The sequence below is a fragment of the Ochotona princeps genome, chromosome 23, assembly GCF_030435755.1.
Source record: "Ochotona princeps isolate mOchPri1 chromosome 23, mOchPri1.hap1, whole genome shotgun sequence".
Classification (NCBI taxonomy): Eukaryota; Metazoa; Chordata; class Mammalia; order Lagomorpha; family Ochotonidae; genus Ochotona; species Ochotona princeps.
The window spans coordinates 13,739,633-13,756,321 of record NC_080854.1 but is presented as its reverse complement, the minus strand read 5'-3'; the positions used below and the strand labels follow the sequence as shown (position 1 = coordinate 13,756,321).

At 39.9% G+C, this 16,689-nt stretch overlaps 1 protein-coding gene across 1 annotated transcript in view; it reads left to right on the top strand.

The window, feature by feature from the left end:
• Positions 1-16,234, top strand: part of NDUFS4 (NADH:ubiquinone oxidoreductase subunit S4) — a 93,715-nt gene extending 77,481 nt beyond the window's left edge. The window contains exon 5 of the mRNA XM_004583697.3: positions 16,026-16,234. Within this exon, the coding sequence (XP_004583754.1) occupies positions 16,026-16,129 (104 nt within the window). The 3' untranslated portion in view covers positions 16,130-16,234. The remainder of the gene's footprint in view (positions 1-16,025) is intronic.
• The last annotated feature ends 455 nt before the right edge of the window (positions 16,235-16,689 follow it).

The window sequence follows — 16,689 nt, the reverse complement described above, 5'->3', positions numbered from 1 at the left end:
CTGTGCCAGTGTGCACCACACACACCTTTTTCAGATTTATATGCTTTTATTTCAACTGTTAAGAAACATGTCATAAAGTGGGAATACTTGGTATAATACCTTACTAGTCTTTATTACTTTCAAAATTCACATCCCACCACCTGGTATTGCTGTTACTTATCTCCCTGAGACTTATCCATATTACAGAGTTCTGTTTCACAGTACATGTTAGGAATTTTCCCAGATGTAATGCAGAAATAAGTATTCAAATCCAGCCATTCAAATGAATTCTACTTCAGTTATCTATTTGAATGATGTAGTTAACTGGTTTTGTTTAAGTACAGTGGAAGATGAGTATTGTGTATTAGATTTGACTGAATGAAAGCACCAAAGTTGCTATTTCCCACCCTCTTGTCCCCATAACTTGCAATTAAAAGAAGCCAAACTGCATGGGCTTCAATCAATTGATTAAAAATGACATCGTAGATAGAAAACTACAGTGTCTTCTGTGAGAAATGTATATACGGAAAGGCTATGCATGGGTTTTGACTTTTTGCATCAAAGTTAAGCTGTAGTAATGTCTGAAAAGAATCTAGTTTGAGTATGCACAATCAAGGCAATGACTGTTAAGAGGTGGATGTGAGCCAGTCAAGAGCAAAAATTTGGGAGGTGGGGGGGACGCTCAAGCTCAAGGCATTTTGCTTGTTGACTTGAGACAACCAAAGGATGACAATATCTGCTCTTTAGGAGAGTGTTCTGAGAAAGCCAGCCAGAGCTTTAGTAGAAATGTGCCTGTATGAAGTTCACCAGCGTGGCCTTCTCTGCTAGGACAGTATTCATTCCTCTCATCAATCAAGGGCAATTTCTGTGGCAGTTTCAGTGGTGAGTCTTCAGGCATCTGCTTTATAGGCCTGACTGGGAAACAAGTCACAGGAGTCCTATCTTTCAAAAATAGTAAGTAGGGCCCGGCGGCATGGCCTAGCAGCTTAAGTCCTCGCCTTGAAAGCCCCGGGATCCCATATGGGCGCCGGTTCTAATCCAGCTCCCTGCTTGTGGCCTGGGAAAGCAGTCGAGGACAGCCCAATGCATTGGGACCCTGCACCCGCGTGGGAGACCCGGAAGAGGTTCCAGGTTCCCGGCATCGGATCGGCGCGCACCGGCCCGTTGCAGCTCACCTGGGGAGTGAAACATCAGATGGAAGATCTTCCTCTCTGTCTCTCCTCCTCTGTATATCCGGCTTTCCAATAATAATAAATAATCTTAAAAAAAAATAGTAAGTGGCACCAGTTTGTGTTCAGTCAACAAAGACTGCATTGACAGGATTAATTTCCCAGGACCCTCACTTCCATAGTGATAGACTAAATTGCTAGTAGAAAAAGGTCTTGAACTTGTTTATGCCTGTGCTAAGAAATAAAGCTTATAATTTTAAAATTTATTGTAATTGATTTGAAAGGCAGGACAAAGAGGGAGGCAATACTTTCCCTCCCACTGCTTCACTCCCTCAGTGCTAACAGCCAGAGCCAGACCGGGGGAAGCCAGGAGCCCTCAGTGCCATCCAGCCTGCTTTGTGGATAGCAGCAACTTAACCACTTGAGCCTGTTGCCTTACAGAATCTCTTCAGTATTGGGAACAGGAATAGCAGGAACTTGGGTGAGACATACTGAAACAGAATTCAGCAGTTCTAAGGGACATCTTAATCCACAAGACCACACCCCTTTTTAATTTTAAATTCCATTTTTCCATAACATCTGAAAGCCATCTCCTACTACTAAAGAGAATTGGTCTGAGGATTAAGTATGAGTTAATAAAAAGGAAGTAAGTATATAATACCGTAATGTAACATGTTATTAGTAATAAAGTTTGAAAGTTTTTGGTAAAAAGCCTAAGTACAATTGCTTATTAACACTTCATTGACAGGTTCCAAATCTGTCATGTAATTATGCTCAAAGCAGTCTTCAAAATAGTATTTTGATTTAGTTATCAGAATGTTACTTAAAATAATTTTTAAACGGTTGTCAAAAATAGTTACAACATTTTCCATCTTTTCAGCTACTGTATTTGTCTGACACCTTGAAAATTATTCATTTGATGTCTGTAACTTGAGTTTAATAACAGGAAATCTAATTAAAGTGCTGGATCCTTGGTTATCTGAGTAGTCAGAAGGATTACATGACTGCAGTTGCCATGTGGGTTGCAGGGTGTGAACTAGCCACTGCTACCATTGAAATCTGTTGCCTCTCCAACGTCTCTGCCTCCCCAGGAAACAAAATTGAGAAACATTATCAAAGTTCATAATATAGAAGAAACTTACTCAGTCACTGGTTCTCTGGTATCCAGCGCAGAAGTTGATCTGTAATGGATACTCTTTTTCTCCTAAAATAAAATTGACTGCTCAGGAATTTGAAGTCACTGCTGTCCTGGTGAATTCCTCAGTGATTCCATCCCTCTGCCTTTCAAATACATAGACATTTATAAATTACAAGATAAATAAACTGTTACTATCATTTCAGTTGCCATGAGGAGTTAAGATTGTTGGATTCGCTTGTTTCCCAGCAAACATTTATTGCCTGCTAACTATTTTAAAAATCATTGGCCCCTCCTGTGAAACTGCAGGCTAATCTTGGGAAACAATTTCACGTATATTACCTTTTCCCCTCTACCGTTCCTACTGGGCCAACTCTTTCTTTTAGTCTCCACAATGATTGTGTGGATCATCAGATAATATACATCAATATTGTTACCACAAGTTACACTCAAACACTATCATGATAGGTCCTGCACTAGGTGCTTTTCATTCATTCTCATTTAATCCTCATTGCAACTAGATAAAGCAAGAACAGTTTCTATCCCCATTTTATAGTTCAAGGACACTGGTGTTCAGAGACATGTAGTAACATTAGGTAACAAGTTCACATACTGTAGTTTTTTAAAATTCATCTAATTAAATTTTTAAAAATTCATTTATACATTGTTTATAATAGCTTTTCAGCTACAATAGAATTGAGTAGTTGTAAAGACTTAAAACAGTGACCCCTCAGCTCTTTATAGAAAATGTTCGCTTACCTCTGTTCTCAACTGTCATATACTGTCTCAGTAATCCCAAGTTTTTATAAATCCCCAAATACCCTTTGTGTACGTATTTTCAGTGGTCCATGCTTAATAGACAAATTCCCTAACTGAAAATTCAGAGTCATGCACAATATAAGGACTGACCATTACTGAGTTTTAACCCTACCGTTATCTAGCTATGCCCCAACTCTTGTTCGAGGCCGTACTTCTCTTTCATTTACCGCCTCCCTCAGGCTTCCTTTCTCATTTTTTCCCCTGCTGTCAAACTCAGTTCATCTTGAGAAACTGTACATTCCCTCCTTTCCTTATCCCTTATTTTTTTCCTTCCACTCCCACTAAACAAACTGTTCCTTTTAACTGCCATAGTAAATTCACCCTGTTTAACAGAAAAGACAAATTTATTACATGCATATGCACAAACGAGAAAAGATCTAAATGAGGGCCAGGCAGTTCAAGTTTATATGGCATCCCAAGCTACAGAAAGGAGTACAGGCTTTGGAACTTTGGAGAGAAGACGGCAAAGGTTGTGGGAAGGTGAAGGGACTGCGGAAAGGAGGCTTTTAATTCTGATAGACTCCTAAAAGCTGCTGTGGCCGTGTCTCTGGTTGAGGTCTTTCCAGCTTTACTCTCCCCTTCCTGATACCGAGATCTTGTGTAGTAAAATAAGCCCGAGCCCAGCTCTTGGCACCTAAGTTTCTGGATTTTGACAAAAACTTCCTCTGTGATGCTGTGATGTTGGTAGATTTAAAAAATTAATCTAGATCTACACTAACAGGGTGGCTACTAGTCAAACCAGGACCATGGCACTTGGAATATACTGTACTATCAAAGATTTAGCATGAGAGAATCTTAAATTTCATTATGTCGAAAGCTATGATTAGAGTCAGTTTTGCTTGTTTTTATTCATTTCATTAATGGGCTACCTAGAAAATTAAGTATGTAGTTCATGTGATATACATTACACTTCCAATATTCATTGATACATGCTCTATAGTTTAAATGAGAAATCGGGAAAAACCTGGAAAAGTTCAAATCTTACACTTCTTAAATGCAGTTCTGTTCTACAGATGCACTGTCCTAGTGTAAATCAAGGGTAAGTGGAAACTGTTACAATAATGAAGTAGAGCCTTAATGTGACTAACATGAGGTTTTGCAATTATCAATTTCTTAACCAAATAAAATCTTGTACAGATAGGTCTTTTGTATAAAAATGCCTTCATCACTAAATGTGGTTCTCTTGCTCTTGCTGTTGGTAATTTCGACTGCTCCTTACCTCTCCCCTCTCTTTGACCGTACCTCACCTCACCGACTACAGAAAGACTGGTTCTCTGAAATGCCGGGCAAGGGATAGATGAGACCAAGTTCCCCCATTGCTTCTTTTCTCTCTTCCTCTCTGCCTCCCACCCCCACACTACTTTCACACAAAGAAAATATAAATACCCTTGTGTCTTCTGGCTTTAACCCCAGGGCCTCATGCTATGAACAGCTCCCTCAGGCTCAGCATCTGTTCCAGGGGAACTCTTCAAAAATAACCTTTCTTTGCCAAAAGGGAAACCAAAAATCTGGAGTTTCCTCTGAAATGTAGATGAAGCTTACTTCAGTTGTTTGTGTGCTGCAAAGACCCACCTTTGTCACCCTGTGGCTTTTGTCTTTCCTTGTGTCCTGTGAAGGATGGGGAAGAGAAGGCTGCATCTTGGAGAGAGGAGGTAGAAGACAGCTGTGGAAAATTTGGATGGTAGAAAACTAGGCTCTACTACCATTTACATGCTAATGAAAACCAGAAATGCCCTTTTTTTCCCCTTTTGATCTGATTTGAAACTTTGTGACTTTTCTCTGGTATGTCATTTTACCCCCCTGTATTATTCTCATTGTTGTGAGCAGTAAAAACTCTTTGAAATTCTGAAAATGAAGGGTTTCTTTGATGAATAGCAGGGCAGAGGACACACTGTGAAACTGCTTTCTGCTCACAGTGAGTCTGCTGGGAAACCAAACCCCATCTCCAAAGTGATGGAAGGTAGAGACTGGGAAGGTCAGGTGGTGCCTGGATCCAGGAAGAAATAACTGGAGACGCAGCTCAGAATTTCCAATTCCTGCACAAGTCAAGCCGACAGGAAAGTCTGAACTGCGCCTCACTTAAGCTCCCCTAAGGGTTTCAGCTCACATCTGTAAATCTGTTAAGATTTTTCAAAAAAAAAATCATACAGATAAAAATCAAGTACAGGTATTTTCATGATAGAATTAGGCAGATGTTACGAGTGTAAAGTAAATATTTAAACCAGCATGTAGATGTACGTAGGATGGAAGTGTGGAAGTGAATTACAAAGGGCAAGGACCTAGCAGTACAATCACTAGCAGTGGGAAGGGGTCATCATTTACCTATGAATCAACTGTATACAACTTCAGAAGTTACCCAGATAGGTGAACAATAAGAAATTGAAGTAAAGCTTGATAACCCGGAAAGGTATGATCGAGATAATGTGTAGTTTTCCATTGAAGATTTTTTCCACTTTTTTTGGTCTCAAGGAGAGATTATTAATGATCACAAAATACGATTGGTGTTGTAAGTGACCTGATTGTTCATAAGCAAGAATATTAATATTCCCAGCAGCTTTCTTATTTGAGAGGAGGAGCCAGTGAATGCCCATCAGCCTGCTCAGCCTCCAGATCTCCAGAACGGTGGGAATTGATCTGGGCTGAAGCCAGAGACCAGCGGCAGTCCAGGTCTCCCATGTGGGCGGCAGGATCCCAGCTACTTTAAGCCGTGGCTGCCCCTCAGGGTCTGAATGACAGAAAACAGTCATGACCCATGACCCAGAGCCAGGTGCTGTGAGGTGGAGTGCACGCATCGTAACTTCTAAGCGAACCGATGCCAACATAAACGGGCTGGGAAGACGGAGAGGGAAGGGCATTCCGCCTTGCGCCAAGTTTTCACAAAGAAATTCATGTTAGACTTAGAACTTTCTAACCTCAAGGGATTTTTAAGTCAGAATTTGCCATCCTATCTACTGCAGTACCTGTTAACTCCAGGAGCTGCCTTCAAGTTCCTCCAAATACCCTAAGGCTACCCTGTCAGGCTGGGAACCAGCTACACTGGATGCCAGGCACTTCTCTTGGAAGGACCTCAGGAAGTCAACCTTAGTTCTCTCAAGTTATGTCTCGTGTTTAAATAAATAGACCTCTCTTAAATATGTCACTCCAGGTAAGCAGTGACTTGGTTATGTAAGAGTGCTTCCAGTTACCTCCTAGTCAAAAGGAGGACAGATTGTTATTGAAATGTGCAGATGGTTTTATTACCACAAGTAAGAATATTCGGAAAGTTTCCAAAGTCTGGAGGAGTCATCATTTACAGATATTGCATGACTCCACTAAAATGTAATGAGTTACAGACATCTCAGGAGCAAGTCTTGTGAGAAATATGTATCAGACTTGTATTGCAGGCTCATGCCCCCACCTGAGATGAGGAATCAAAGGGGAGACTTAAGTACAAAAATGGGACCAGGATTTATTTAGAGAGTACTTATTCAAATGTGAGGAGAGCTGCTGCTTATAGGAGGGAGAGAGGACAAGCAGACTGCCCACAGTCCAAAGTTGACTGTGCCTCTCAGGAGAGCACTTCTGGTCTCCTCCTCCAGGCCCCGTGTTCCAAACAGGATACAGTGAACCAGCACACGGAAGATCTCTCCCTACCTCTTTCTAGGTTTTATTTGCAAGAGTTATAGAAAGTATTTTTATGTTAGCAAATTTTTATATTTTCTGTGAGCCCGCCTTCCCATCCGGCTCCCTCCTTGTGACCTGGGAAAGCAGCTGAGGACGGCCCAAAGCCTTGGGACCCTGCACCTGCTTGGGAGACCAGCAAGAGGTCCCAGGTTGCATGCTTCTGGCTTTGGATCAGCACAGCTCCGGCCATTATGGCCACTTGGGAAGTGAATCATCAGATGAAAAATCTTCCCCTCTCTCTCCTCCTCTCTGTATATCTGAATTTCTAATAAAGATAAAATAATTTTTGAAACTTTTAAAGAAGATTTATTTGAAAGACGGGGTTAGTGCGACAAAGAGATCTTCCATCCACTAGCTTACTTCTAGAAGCCCAGAATGACATTGGCGCCTCCCACTTAGCCAGTGGAAATCCACATACATGGGCCATCTTGTGCTGCCTCCCCGGCACTTGCACATGGCATACAGGTGTTCCAAGAGGTGCCCTAACTTGCTATGGCATTCCACCCACCCTGAAAAAAACATTGTCTTCATTCTAGCATAGTGGAAGTGTTAGGAGTTCAGGCTCTTCCTTTTCTGAAAGTTGTAGTATTGTTCATTTTGTAAAATCATCGATTTTCTCTGTAAGCTAATCAGGACAGTGCTCTTTAAAGAGAATTCATAAATGCCACCTAAAGGTAGAAAACCATTACTTACATGGCACAGTGAGAAGTAAAGACTTTTCTAACTTTTAGACTTGTTGATAGACATCATCACACAGACAGTTTGTAACTTCAATTCTGGCATTTCAACTGTGGCTTAATAATTGGGAAATTTAATAGTCCCTACCAAAGACATGTTCTCTTCTCACCAAGTACAAATTCTTGCTTGATTGTGCTCAAATAAACAGGAAAGACTAACCAGATTCTCTTTCTCCCCAATGGAGAACAGGCCTCTATAAACCACTAATCTGTTTACTGAATGGTCAGATTGTAAAACCAATTTCCAAAATTAAAAACAAAGCAACATTCTCTTGCTGCTTTGGGTCCATCTCTTGGAGCCAAAAAAGAGTTCATGCACTTATGGTGTAAGGTACACCTGTCTTCGGTGAGAAAATATTTTTAATTCACCTTTAAGTGGTGAATTAGACATGTTCGTGACATCTAATAAAATTAGGAAAGATATTAGAAAATTTCCAGAAAAAATGACTAACATCTAAAATATATGTAAGTAAAATAAATTTTTTAATGTGTAGCAGTTCAGGCATCTATTATAACCAGTTGAAAGGACAAGTTAACACCGATTTGTATAAGCTGAAGGAATGTTGAGACAAATTACAAATGGAGAGCATACTGTTTTTTTGAGGGGGAATCAATGCAGGCACCATGAGAAAAACAATTCTTCATGATTATCATATTCTATATTCACCACAAACACTAAATTAACAAAATACTCAACTGTTGTTTCTAATGGAAATATCCTGGTTATATCTTTTCATGAACTGCTTAATATTAACTGTTCTATGAGTTTTTGTTTAAATATACCTTATTTAATATACACTGTTGACTGATCATGTTTGAATGAAGCCAGCAGCACTGTAATAGATACACAGAATGTACCTAGCACACACACCGGCACGTCACAGCCTTCTCGTGCATAGAAACTCGAAACGGTACTTCAGCACTGCGTTTGGACGGCATTGAACGATGACGCTACAGACGGGAAGCACAAACATAGAGAACTAAGTAGACCAAGTGAAGTATGCTTGTTTACAAGGTTAGAGCTCCAACAGAATGCAGAGTGTTACCTTGCGTGACCTTAGTTGGGAACATGTGTGCTGGTCAATTCAGATTTTTGGCTATTCTGTGCATGTCATAAATGACCACAGAAATACCACAAGTATTGATTTTGGGGTTAGTAGGAAAATTTACAGGTACAAATAATCAGGATTATTTGTAACTACAACATACAAAGACTGTTTTACGTACATAGCTTTTTTCCTTTGAAACCCCCATCAGTGTGGCACAACAGGCAAACATGCCATTTGCATTGCTGGCATCCAGTGCCAGAGTACCAGTTCACGTCCTGGTTGATCCAGCTTCCTTCTCACCTGCCTGGAAGTCAGCACATGAGAACCTAAATACTACCCTTTAAGGGGATCTGGTTAGAGTTCCTGGCTCTGGCTTGGACTAGGTCAGGCTGTTAACAGTAATGTGGAGAGCGACCCAGTGAAGATCTGTCTCTGTCTTTCCCTCTGTTGCTCTGCCTTTCAAATAGCCTTTTTAAAACTTGTTCTTAACTGAAAGGCAAAGATAAAGGGCGAGAGAAAGCTCTTCCATCTGCTTGTTCACTCCCGAAATCGCTACAACAGCAAGAGCTGAGCCAATCTAATGCCGGATCCAGGAGCTTCTTCCCTCATTGGTGCAGGGACCCAAGGACCTGATCCATCTCCACTGCTTTCCCAGGCCATATGCAGGAAGCTGTATTAGACCTGGAGTAGCCAGGACACGAACCCATATGGGATGCCAGCACTGCAGGCAAAGCTTAGCGTATTATGACCTCCAAGTAACAAGTCCCAGTCCTTGGCTCTTGTGGGTGGCAAGATGTTTGGCCTACCTGCAAAGGCTCCCGAGAAGATGTCCCCTTGTGGAACTCAGAGCTTTTTCTCATAGTGGCAATGTACGTGGTGTGGCCTTGGGAGATTCTTAGTCTAGCCTATTAAGAATTAACTATTAAGAAAGAGTCCAGGAATCCCTGCATAGCCCATACACCAAGCTAGTTACACCAAAATCTCAGAGTGATTTTTGGCTGTTTGGTTTTTTAACTTGAAGTCAGATTTTTTTTTAAAGATCTATTTTTATTGCAAAGTCAGATATATAGAGAGGAGAGACAGAGGAAGATCTTCCTTCCATTGACTCACTCCCCAAACGGCCACAATGGCCAGAGCTGAATCTATCAGAAGAGGCTAGGGGCTCCTGGCTTCGAAATCTCCCACATGGTTTCAGGGTCCCAAGGCTTTGGGCCGTCCTCAGCTGCTTTCGCAGGCCACAAGCAGGGAGCTGGATGGGAAGTGGGACTGCTGGGACCAGAACTGGCGCCCATATGGGATCCCAGCGCATTCGAGGCAAAGACTTTAGCCACTAGGCTATCATGCTGGCCCTGAAGTCAGATTTACAGAGAAAGAGACAAAGAGATCCACTGGTTCACTCCTCAGGTAGCTATAGCCACTGTGGCTGAACCAGGAGGAGGAAGCCAGGTGCTTCATCAGGGTCTCCCGTAGGAATGGCATCTTCTCTAACCTTCCCAAGCCATCATGAGAGAGCTGGATAGGAAGCAGAGAAGCGAGGTCATAAACCAGTGCCCATTTGGGATGCTGGGTTGGCAGGTGTTAGTTTTACTTGCTACACCACAACATGGGTCCCTGTATTTTCTTTCTTCTGAAAAATGTTCTAAATAATGACTAATATTCACATTGTTGAAATACGAAAGCTGGAACAGACAAATTCTGAGGCATTCCAAGGCAAATTCTGTGTGGTGGTGTTTCAAGTACTGCTTTAGAAATAATTATTTTGAATCATCCCTCCCTTCTATTCATTAGATTTTTGGTAATATCATGGTTCAAAGTTTAAAAATAAAATTTCTGAAGGATTACTTTTTTTTTTTAAAGATTTATTCATTTTATTACAGCCAGATATACACAGAGGAGGAGAGACAGAGAGGAAGATCTTCCGTCCGATGATTCACTCCCCAAGTGAGCCGCAACGGGCTGGTGCGCGCCGATCCGATGCCGGGAACCAGGAACCTCTTCCGGGTCTCCCACGTGGGTGCAGGGTCCCAAAGCTTTGGGCCGTCCTCTCCTGCTTTCCCAGGCCACAAGCAGGGAGCTGGATGGGAAGTGGAGCTGCCGGGATTAGAACCGGCGCCCACATGGGATCCCGGGGCTTTCAAGGCGAGGACTTCAGCCGCTAGACCACGCCGCCGGGCCCGAAGGATTACTTTTATTCCTTCTTCTACTCTTCTAAATTTTTAAAGATCCTTCATTAACTTTATAGAATACACACATTACAGTCTCATTTCAACAAATCTTTGAGATTCCTGCATATGTGAGGTTAATACTCTGCATCCTTCCAGGGTAAAGTGTGCACACAATCTGGTGTGAGATTGGGAAACCGCCTCAGTGTCAGCACATGGCTGCATGGCCTCCCACGGCGCTGTAGTTCCGATCCCAGGCCTGGCTTTGCAGAGGCTGCTTGCTATGTCAGCTTGTGGCAGAACATGTGGTGTCACATGTTTGGCATCTTTGTCACATGCAAAGATTGTTGAACTCTTTCCTTCTGACCTAATGTCTGAGACTATGCTATAATGGGAAGAAAGACCTTTCACAGGTTGTGAGTCAAGGTTATCACAGGTGATGCATTTCATAAACAAAAGAAATGATGAATGCTTCCTTGCATTTTTGCATTACTGAACCATAAAAGATAAATGGTTCTGTACATAAAAATGTAATTCTGTATATTATACATGGAATTCATAATTTAACTGCAGTGGTCTAGTTTCCTTCAGATGCTAGTGTGTTGATTTGTTTCTGCATTTGCATTTGAAAAGATTACACCAAACATTCATATTGTAGGAAACAATATCATAACCATAGTGTAGAGACTGACAAAACTGGCATATTTCTGTAAAAGAAACTGGGCATGGGTTATTTTAAAAAAAAATCACATTTTAATTTTGCTGGGGCATTTGCGAGAGGTAAGTGTTTTTTGATACTGTGGCCTAATGTGCAGAATGTTTCTGTGAAAGCATTCCAGTGTGTGAAACAGCGGAGGGACCCAGCCTCTCATGCCTTAGGTGCTGCTGGCTGGCTTTGTGGCTAATCCACGCCATCTGGCTACCCTGCACAGTGGAAGTGACGGCAGTCCTGGGAGCTTTACCCCATCCCTGGGACAGCTGTCTAGGACTAGTTGCTTTGATCATCTTCTGCCACACAGCTGGGAAGAGCAAAGGGTGGTTTTGGGTATTGTAATAGGACAGCATATGGGACCAGTGTCTGTAGACGACACCTTCATCAGCCGACCTCAAAGAGCAGGAGTGTTTTCACTTTCAGGATCTCATTCAGTACAACAACTCTGGATTTTGTTTTAAAAATAAAAGGAAAACTTAATTTAGGGTTGAAAGAGATACTCTTAGAAGTTCAAACATTTCACAAGTATGATTTCATTCTTAAATTTCCACATACTGTTCCTCACAAGCTATATTACACTCTCTTGAGGAACAAGTTGCAAATCAGAAGTAGCAAAAATAATTATAATGTGTGTATTTTACTCATTGTTAAATATGCACATTTCTGTCCTTACAATACTGTTACTCCTGGAGGTTTTTCGTTTGTTTTTTAGCCAGTGCTTTGTGCCTGCTCCAGCAACCTGTATATCCAAGTGTGTTTGAACCAGTAGATTGGATCTTTCAGGAAAGTAAACACTTGAGGGGGATGCTTGGAGCTGTGATAGGCTGAACAGTAGCTCTACAGAAAAGCAAAAGTTCATCATAGCAGCCCTATGTAGAAAAGTTTAAATCCAAAGGGGGATTTACGTAGATTCTGATCTTAGTTTGTCCTTTTATGGGATTGCCACCAGACTTCCTCATACTCTATAGTTTCATCATAGAAGCAGGGTTGCTTGTTACACTTTGGGAACAAAGTTGTTTTCCAAAGGTGAGGGAAAAAAAGACCTTTATACCGTAACAATCATGAACGGTTTTGGTAGGGCAGTACTGTAGAGATGGGCCCTAAATGCTGGATTCTTTGAGGTGCATTTTGACTGATTGCATTGCGCATCCACATTCCAGTGCCTATCATGACACTTCTACATCGACAGCCCCTGTAAGAGTCCCAACAGCCAGTTCACTCTGTAGTTAGCAGAATACCTAACCAGGTTAGTTTCTTACAGGTGTGTAATTCCCATTTCGCATTGCAGTGGCCTTGATAGCATTTTAAAACTGTAACCAGGACAGATAATAGATCTGTGTGTTTCAGTCCAGATGCAGTAAGAATAAAACTTTTTCTCCCTGGTGAATGAAGGAAAACTGAATGAAGAGGAGAGTGAGTTTCAGGTGTTTGTGCAAAGTACTAATTTCTAAATATTTCCAAGTGCTTTCTCATTTCATCTGCATTTGCTCTCCTAATGTCTTTGAGCTAAAGACTGAATGTTGAGAGACTGGGGGGGGGTGGGGTGGGACATAGGTTCTTGTTCATTTGGCAAGAAAAGATCATGGAGCCTTGGCTAACCTACCAGTGACCATTATCAGACACAATCTACACTTTCCCCTACAATTTTAGAACGAGACAGTTTTCCAGGGACTGTTAGTCTCTTCTGAAAATTTTCAGAAATAAAAGGAAAACCACCTTCCAAAATTATATGTATTCAAAGGAAATGAGTGGAATTAATATTGCAATACTTAGTTTTTGTTTTTTAAACCAATTCAGTTTCACTTATGAGGTAGTTGTAACAGAGCTTTTATGTCAGTCTGAACTAAAATTCTAGTCCATGACATTTTAGGCTGTTTATTTTATGTTTTATTTTTCCATATTGGTCAGTATTAAATTTTTAAGACGTCTCCCTTATGGCCCACACAACCTATAAGCTTACTTTAAAAAATTTCAATCAAAATACATTTAAAATTGTTAACAGGGCCTAAAACATTCAATGTATTGCACACGCATGTTCTTGTCTCAGAGCCTTCTCAATTGTGGTTCTCTTTGCCTGGAATCTCTTTTCTAAGAGATTCATCATCTGTATTTTCTCAAAAGTTACCTTTTCAAGGAGAAAGGGCTCCCTATATATGTTGTACCCTGAAGTATTTGATGCCTAATACTTATTAGCATGTATGTGTTTTTAATGTATTATTTTTTAGGACCAATTACAAGTGTATCATACATTTACTAAGTTCTCTCTCCTATTAACAAAGAAGTAGGTATTTTTTGTTTTCATTGAATGAGTATAGACACCGTAAGTGTCTACACACAGTCCCTAACAGTAGGCAGACAGTAATATTTGTTAAATGAATAGTGCATCTTCAGTTGAACCTATTTTGAACAACTATTTTTAAGGCTTAGTTTTGCTTTATTTGGAAGGCAGCGTTACAGATTGAGAGAGGTTTTCCATCCTCTAGTTTACTCCTCAAATGGTTATAAAGCCTGCAGCGTCTTCCTTTCTGGTCTGTCACATGAGTTCAGGGGCTCAAGTGCTTCGGCCATCGTCTGCTGCTTTCCCGGGGCATCAGCAAGGAGCTGGATAAGCAGTGGAGCCGTCAGGACTGTAGCCAGCACCCTTGTGGGATGCTGGCACTGCAGGCAGCTTATGCTTAATCCACTTTGCCAGAATGCTGGTCCCTGAATTTTTTCTTTTAATTATCCATATAATGTATTATTTAATGTGGAACATATTTCAGAAATTTGCTGAACTTCCTGTGATCAGATTACAGTATTAATTTGCTTACTAAAACATCTAAGTGAAATTACAGATAATTGAAGATAGTAGAAATTGATTTATATCTATACAACAAATATCCCTAGAAATTGCAGTTTAAATTTGAGTGAGACTGTGCAAGGAACTTAAACTCTGAGCCTTGATTTATTCATCTGTATAGAGAGAGTAGTTTATATAAAGGTTTTATAAGAAATGTCTTTCTCATAGAATCCAATAAAATGATGGTTAAGTGCCATGTTTATTTTTAAACACTTCCCATGAATAAACTTGTTTAATCCTCAGAACGGCTTTGGACAGTAGGTACTATTATTAACATTTTTAAAATTGAAATAGCTATTGTTGATGTTCTTTGTAAGTGCAGGTTCTCAAAGTAAAACACAACTTTCTAATTTTTTTAAATGGATAGGAAAGAATTCAAAACATTTTTTTTTTACTTTGTCAAAATTAGGTTAAAATTGGAAAAGTAAGCCAAAGCAGTCTTACCTTTCCTGGATTCTAGGACATAATTTGCTTTCCCACTTTCTTATAGTTATTAGACTTTCTTTGAAGACAAATAGAATTCTAGCAATGGGAATGTAATTTTCTCCTATAAATGAAGTATTTAAAACATTAATTTGGAGCGTTATGTTAAGTGTTATTATTTTCCTTTTTAGAACAGTAGTATACTTTGGTAATCACAGTTACACAAGCTTTATTTCTGTGGCAAAATTGAATTCCAGCTAAGGAGCTATTAAAACGAACTTTATGGCAGAAAGTACTAAAGTGATTAAGAGACACTGGAAGTTTTTAGAATTCATAAGATGAAGCAGCCCTTGATCAGATATTATTCATTTTAGACATTTTTACATGACTGCATGAATCAGATGCTTAAAGATGTGTTATTTAAAAAAAGTCCTTCAAGAAAAGAATGCTATATTCTATGAGTGGAAAAATCTTTCAAAGTAAAATTTAACCTAGGATATAGAAGTTACTTAATTTTATTTTTGCAGGGGTCATTTGATTTTGTTCTCCATATTGGAACTGAAAACAGGACTTAAAAATATATACATAAACAAATCCATTATGAAACAAAATTATGAACACTGAAATGATTATGGGAGGGGCAAATGAGCTCTCAGAAATTACATAGTTTCAGTCTGAAGTTTCCCATTTTCTTTACAAAAATCTCATTGAATTAATAGTTGAAGTGTAAGTTTCCAGGACATACTAAACCCTATTCTGAAGCACTAGGCTTTTGGACAAAGCTTACGAATTTGAATCCTTAGCCAGTACTTCAGTGCGATTCCAGCCAGTAAACACAGCGCTTGAAACAAATGTTGAAAACATTTCTGAGTTTCACCAGTAGCCTGGTGAAGTCTGGGGAACTGAATCAGGTATGTCGTGGTCCTGTCCAAGTTGGTGATCTATGTAATTTGTGTCACATGCTTTTTCTGCATCAATGAGTTCTACTGTAAAAACACCAGCATGTAGCACAGTCAAGATAGGTTGTATTATCCAATATTCCTCACTGCAGTTATTGAAGTCACATATAAAAGAGAGAAGTTTTTACATGAAATTTTTGCTCAGTAATTGAGCAAGAATTGGGTTACACCTTTAATTTGATAAATAGCAAGTTCTGTTCAGTCAATGTTTTGACGTACTGGCTAACAGAACAAATTACTAGTTTCTCTCTCACATGTGTTGACATTTCCTCTGGATGAGAAGTCCACATTAATCTGAACAGTAGCCTCTGCTGCCGTGTTCTTCAGTTAGCCCACTTAATGCTATTCTCACGGCTTTGTTTTTGTTTCTTTCCTCTAGGATGGAGCTATGACGTGGAAGAGAGGAAGATTCCTAAGCCCAAGTCCAAGTCTTATGGGGCAAACTTTTCTTGGAACAAAAGAACTAGAGTGTCCACAAAATAGGCTGGCACTGACTGTGTGCCTGTGAATAAAGTCAGCTGTGCCGTATTTATAGTCCACATATAACACTTCTCTTAATCTCCTAATAAATTTGACCTTTAAACTACAGATAGATTTTGTGATGTCTATTTTAGACGTTTTTTGATGTCTCAAATTGAGCATGTTATAATTTCCTATATATAGAGGAGATTGAGGTGATCATACCTCTAGGAAATCTTAGTACTTAAGAATCTATTAAAAGGAATGCATGAAATCAGCCGCAACGTTGAAGTTTTATGCTTGCTTTTTATATCCGTTCCTAAGTTAATAGTGCTTACAAACCACCAACCAGCATTATTAAAGTTCATTCTGTCAGAAAATACCAGGGGGTAACAGTAACAATGCAGTCTGATAAGCCTAATCCCAAATCTTATTATTGAAATTTATAAATTAGAATTTTGTATTTTCTAAACTTTATGAGCCTAAGGAAATTGTTCCATTCTAATTTCTGCCCACACATCAGTACCTTTTGATTATCAGAGGTTACAATGAAGATTTTAAAAATTTAAAGACTTGTGCCTGGC